The sequence below is a fragment of the Calypte anna genome, chromosome Z (assembly GCF_003957555.1).
Source record: "Calypte anna isolate BGI_N300 chromosome Z, bCalAnn1_v1.p, whole genome shotgun sequence".
Lineage (NCBI taxonomy): Eukaryota > Metazoa > Chordata > Aves > Apodiformes > Trochilidae > Calypte > Calypte anna.
This window is the reverse complement of record NC_044274.1, coordinates 46186808-46193279: the sequence shown is the minus strand read 5'-3', so window position 1 is coordinate 46193279 and position 6472 is coordinate 46186808. Positions and strand designations below refer to the sequence as shown.

The window sequence follows — 6472 nt, the reverse complement described above, 5'->3', positions numbered from 1 at the left end:
AACATCCTATGCTCAAGCCCAAATATTTCTACTACATTAGCGTACACAAAAGTGTCATGCAAATATTTTTCTCCACCCAGGCCACTTGCAATATTAGAACCTAGTCTCTAACTTTCTAAACAATTTAGATACTCACTTTAAAACAGACAAAATTTTAAAGGGAAAAGAGCCATTGTAAGATAAGAAAAAAATCCAACAAAGTCAGTCCCAAGGTTTCAGCAGTGAAATGGAAATAAAATGAGTTGCTGTCATATATGCTGCCTTTAGACTATGTAAAAGGTCTGTGAAGAGACTGCCACACTCTACCATTTTCCTCTGTTGGAAAAGTCACCTGCAGTAATCAACTGCAAAATGCAGTCAGATTCAAAAAGCTTCAATATTGTAACCTCTGGCAGGCAGAAACCACATACTACTCAGCATCTCTAAAACTGATTACATAGCAGCTTTGATGAGAAAGGAGGGAAAGTGTTTCAGGTAGCCTTTTCTAAAATAAAAACAAACCTCTCACCTCGAGGCTAGCAGGCCTGAGAAAAGATGGAGATTGCTGATTCAGAACGAGAAAATTTCCCAGTTCAAGTTTTTAACTAGTGCAGAAAGGAAAGGTACCTATGGAAGGTACAGGTCTTTCCCTCACTCCCCCAGACCTCTAACTAACTAGGTCTCTAACAGGCTAACAGACTAACAGACTCATTTTCAGAACAGTATGAAGGGCAGCCAGCACACGAGGGGGTAAGCTCTGGTTTTATATTTCAACCCAAGACAAAAAATGACAAACTGTGAATAGCAAATGGGGAGGGAAGTTTGATCAAGTTTTGTCTTGATCAAGATCAGTTCAAGAATGATGCTAAATACTGATACATAAGCATTTATCTGCCTTTGAAGTCACAGCTACTAAAAAGGGGAAACAATGTTAATGAATTGTGAATTTTTCCCCTCTAGTTTCTTAAGAAAACCCAAAACCAAGCCAACAAAAAAATCTCCCCCTCCAAAGATATTCAGCCTAACATAGTATCCTCCAAGCAACTAAGCAACTAACAGACTGTTAACTTCACATTTTAAAATAGCACTTCTAAGATCATCATCTTCCATCAACTAAGAGCTGCTAGACAGGCACCCTTTCTGCTTATGCTGTCTCAAAAGACACCAAAAAACTTCCTTACTTTCATGAACTCTGCGACATACCCCTGTGAACCAGGCTGATCTGCACAGAACAACTGAAGGGTTTTATGAGATCAAAAGCTGAACATAAAGCAACAAATATTGAATGCACTGTATAAAAAGGGAAGGTTTACGTAATACGTAAATTATTCCCACTAAAAGTACTAATAAGACCTTCTTTAATACTCTGTGATGTTTTAGCACTGTTGTTGCAGATAGAATGACTATCCAGAAAGCACTACTGGTGAAAAAAATGGACTGAATAGTGGCTCTTTGATACAGTTACCAGGTAGGTTGTTAATGCATTCAAGGCCTTAGAAGAAGAAAATAATGAACTATTTAAACAGATCTATGAACTTTATGACAAAACATGGTAGTCCTGAACAGCAATCCATGTGACTTTCAAGACTGGGAAACCATTTTTAGCCTTACCGTATCACTGGAGATTTTAGGCAATATAATAAAATATTTATTAAGAATTGATGAAATATGAACTACCCAGTCCTGTATCAGGAGGATCAACAACATGGCTTTCTTTCCAAATGTTATTAAATCATGTGAAATGTAAACAACGAAGAAGAGCAGAGGAGTTTAAATACTTTCATTCTACTGTATTCCAAAATCTGAGATGTATCTGCAATAAGTAAGAAGATATATATGCATGAATCCTGCTATGGTGTAACAAATACATAAATTTTTAAACTACTGCCAACACCAATGATTACAGCAACTTGTTTTATTGTATGCAGATTCTTCTGCATAGTTGCCAAAACAGTACACTGGTCCAAAGTTACTAAAATACTTAAAAAACTATACATTATGTAAACAAAACATAAATAAGACAGCATAGTTCTTTGTACATATAGTTTAGTACAGACTGTTAGGAATTCATGAATATGTACAATTCTACACCATACACTGCATTTTTACAATGCATATGTTTTTACAGAAAAAAAAATCCAACAAAAAAGGAGATAAACACACTGTCATAAACACACTGGCAGACAGTCCATACTGTAAGATGAAACATGTGCAAATGGCTAGATTTCTCCAAATTAAAATGTTTAATGAACTAATTTCTGACCTTGTTATTAAAGAACTCTCTGAAAACATCTCTCTGACAAACTAAATTATTTTTTCTTCCTCCTAAACCCCACAGGGAACAGGAAAAAATGTTAATCTTAAGTCATTTTGAATAAATCAACTATTGCAAACAGTAAGAAATTATCTAACAAGTACAACATCCAAAGTCAGAAGAATCCCCCAAAATTTCAAACTGGCTCATTTGCAGTAAGTTCAGGATGCAGCTTTATCAGATTCATGACTGAGATGCAGGGAAGATAGGGGTAGGATTTCTACTTGTGGACACAACAGAAGGCAGTGATGAAGGCAGGGAAGAACCTTTTGATGATGGAGTATTCATAGCATTCAGAATGGCTCCCTCAGGACTGACCAACAGTTTTGTGACAGAACTGTCTAAGTGAAATGCTGAAGTGTTGCTTGGCAAATGTGAGCTTGGAGTATGAATGGCAGAAACCACAGAAGATGTAGCTACATTAACAGGAGACTTTATCACTGAAGACACTGTCGGTGTGGCTGCAGACAGTGGAGTACATGAGCTTGCTGGAGTGCTGTGTGTCTGGGGTGTTACAACACATAAAGCACCACCAGGGTTCACAATTTTTGAAGAACTTTTCAAAGGAAGCTTTGATATTTGCCAACTTAATGAAGTACTTGGGGCTAGCATGATTTTTGAGGTTACTGGATTCACATTTGGCACACCCTGAAGCTCCTGACCATGGTTAACAGAAGGAGTCTGTTTTGTGCCACAAGACAGAAGAAGAATGTGGCTGCCAGCTCCAAGGCCTTGTGATGGAACAACAAAACGAGTACCATTAATCATTATCTGAGTTCCAGGTGCCAAAGGCATACAGGTGTTAATGACTATTTTCTGTTGAATGCAAGGTTCATTCAACTGCCCTCCTGCCTTGCTTGTTACAGCTGGAGAGCCTGAGGACAACTGAATGGTAGAAGCACAAGTGTAAGCATAACTGGGTATCCCTGTACTGGGAGGCACCTGCTGGCATTGAAGGGGAGAAAAACTGGGAAAACTAATGACTTTACCTGCATTTGGTGATGGAGGAGGCAATGAATTCTGAGGATTGTGAATAACTGCATTACTTGGTATAGCAGCTGAAACCCCTGATGACTGAAACTGAAGCAGTGTGGGCAACTGGATTTTTTGTACTGGAGGAGGAGCTGGAACTGCTGCCAACTGAGGAACTGCATGTAGCACATTATGGGGGTTGACTACAGATCCAGGCAAGCTAATGACTGGAAATTGCAAAGCAGATGTTAAGGTTTGAGGAGATACTGTTGGCTGTGTTGTTGATATCAGTACAGACGATGCAAGATGTCCTGTTTTCACAGTTGATACACCTACAGTATTTCCAGTATTTGATGTACACAGTCGATTACCCAGATTTGGCCTTGTTCTTGACAGATCATTTCTCCCAGTCAAGACAGTGGATAGCGTCCTGGAAGAAGTTCCAGCTGATGTTACTGAAATAGATTCTACACATGCATTTGCTGTTGTTACAGTAGAGGCAGTTTCAGCTTTTGTTGCAACACATACAGATTCACTAACTGACACAGCACTTAGACTCACAAAACTCTGAACAGGAACCAAAGTACTACTACTACTTGTCAAAGACAGTGCCAGGCCCACACCTTTTTTGTCTTCTCCCTTAGAAATAGCAGAGTGCAATATATTAACAGATGGAGCCTGTTGGGCACTGCCTTTAGTATTTACAATGGTTTGACCTATATTTAGTCCAATTTTCACATCTTTTACTTGAGCAATAGTTGGTGATGAATTTATTCTTACTGGTGGTCCTACAGTAGATGGGACCAGAACCAACTGTGGTTGCTCTGTGGCATTAACAAAGGTTTTGCTTAGGGAGGAAGGAAGGTTATGTTTCAATGACTCTGCAACTAGACCAGTAGTTGATGGGCCATTAGGAACTTGTGTGTTAATGAACACCAGTTTCTGAGCATTCACACCAGTTGATGCCACAGAGGTTATAATACTGATTCCTGATGCACCACAGGGAGATAAAATAGGTGGGTTTGAGACTAAGGTAAGTTTCTGGACTGGAGTACCACTGATTACATCTCCTTTTGCTGCTGAATTAGATTCAGATTGTATAATAGGATTTGTTTTAGTGTAGACTTGTCGCTTCTCTGCAGAATTTGGAGTTACAACAGTGTTATTTTGTCCAGTGCTAGTCACACTAACAGGACTGTGTGGCGCTGCTGACATCAAATTGCTAGCTAATGAAATGGAGTTCTCTCTTACTTGACCCAAAGTGCCCCCCACAGCAGGCTGCTGTAATGTGAATTTGATATTTTTCTCCATTGCCTGGGTAAAATCAGCTGGGAGAGTTGGAATGTTAACAGAAGGAGCAGTTGATGGGGAAAGTCTAGAAAGAGGCAATTGTCCAGTATGCTGGAGACCAGACAAGGCTGTTGCTACAGATGGAAGAACAGAGCATGGTAATGCTGTAGTTTTTGGTGTAAGAAAAGCTTGCAGTTGAGGTGTGCAAGTGGAAACTGAACTAGATGATAAACTGCTCTGTGAGCTCTGGTCTGGGTTTGTTCGCACTTTAACGATTCCTGTATTTCCACCTCGTGTTGTGACCAAAATGGATTGTGATTCTCTTATACACACAGTTTTCAGCTCTTGCCTCGTCTCAACAGAGTCATTTGTCTGCTGTGATGAAACACTAGGACAGGCAGAAGCAGTGTTTGGAGACCCATTTAATGCTGCTGCTCCTATCAAAGGCTGGGTAGCTGTGGAAAGATTAGGTGAAGTCAAAGAAACAGGGAATGTGGCAGTTGTAACTGTAGTCTTCATTTTGTCAGCCTGACTCACCTTAGTTGATGGTAACAAGTTACCTGCTGAAGTTACTGCAGGCAGTAGTTGCACAGTGCTTATGGGACCAGTCACTTGTGACAAGTGAGTGATATTCGTGTTAAAAATTGTACCATGTGACCGAGTGGTAGCACTAGCAGAGCTCGTTACTGCAGGAGGTGAAGGAACACTGACATTTGATATTTCTGGTGAAGTTTTACAGGGCAGTTCAGATGATTTTTGTTGTAGTGACTGGATGTCCTTGGGCACAGCTTTTCCTTCCTTCTGCTGAATAACAAAGTTCTTTGGTAAAATAAGAACTTGTTGCATGACTTTTTCTCCAGTCTTAGGGTCAATCACTGGTTGCACTTGAATTTTCACAGAGCTGTTGTGAAGGTCTATTGGTACACAGTGGCCATTTGGCATTTTGTACATCACTTGTAAAGGAGTCACTGAACTGGTCTGGCAGGGCAATGCTGGTTTTATAAGTGATGATTCCAAAGGTGGTAAAGCTGGATTTTCTGAAGTAGATAGATTTATGCCTGGGGGAGGTGACAGTTTATTTGTTAAGGTCACTTTGTTACCAGTATTCTTGGCAAGTAAGGCCTGAATGGGTTTGGTCCCTTTCAGAACTGTTGATGCTGATGTTGTAGGATCTGTCGAGGAAAATGATTCTAGAGTTGACCCTTCACATTGTTTCAGCTCAGTCAAACAGCTATCTGGCTGCTGGTGACTTCCTGAACTCTGGGTCACAGCCTCAGTAGTGCTCAGCTTAGCCTTCTTCCTTGGTGAAAGCTCATTAGTGCCTTGATCCAGACAAATATTTTGCTTCGACTGTCGTTTAATGCATTTGGGAAGTGTCTTCGGTATTTCTTTAGAAGTTGATTCCTTTTTCAGAATTCTGTTTCTTCCTGCAGGTAAATTCATCTCTAATGAATTCATCTTCATTTCACCTGCAAGGATATTAAAACAGGAACTGCATTTTACATGTTTGCAACTGATACCTCTATGTAACAATTTTACAACATCTAGCTAAAGGCAAAATGTTAGTTTGCAAGTGTAAGGCTATATGGAAGGAAAATGTCTCCTTCTTCAAGGGCATTTGGTCGAGGACCTTTTCCCACTGCAACAAGAGGGTGAATATGAAAAGGAAAAAATCATCAAACAAGAATATACAGGGACACAAACCTAACTGGCAAGGGAGACTGTAAGGAAAATCAAGCCTGGTCATTCACACTAATCGATGAAGGCACATGAGAGTGCAAGAATGTTTATTCCAGCAATGTTTATTCTCATCAGGGACCTGATTAATTAGGGAACCTGGGGAAAAAGGGAGACTAGCTGATGAGAAGGGTGTGCTGGGGTCTGGGTTGACCTATCAGGCAGACTTGTGAGTGTGGG

At 40.1% G+C, this 6472-nt stretch overlaps 1 protein-coding gene across 1 annotated transcript in view; it reads right to left on the bottom strand.

Moving 5' to 3' along the window:
* Positions 1–1949: 1949 nt before the first annotated feature.
* Positions 1950–6472, bottom strand: part of KIAA2026 (KIAA2026 ortholog) — a 44840-nt gene continuing 40317 nt past the window's right edge. The window contains exon 8 of the mRNA XM_008496253.2: positions 1950–6024. Within this exon, the coding sequence (XP_008494475.2) occupies positions 2477–6024 (3548 nt within the window). The 3' untranslated portion in view covers positions 1950–2476. The remainder of the gene's footprint in view (positions 6025–6472) is intronic.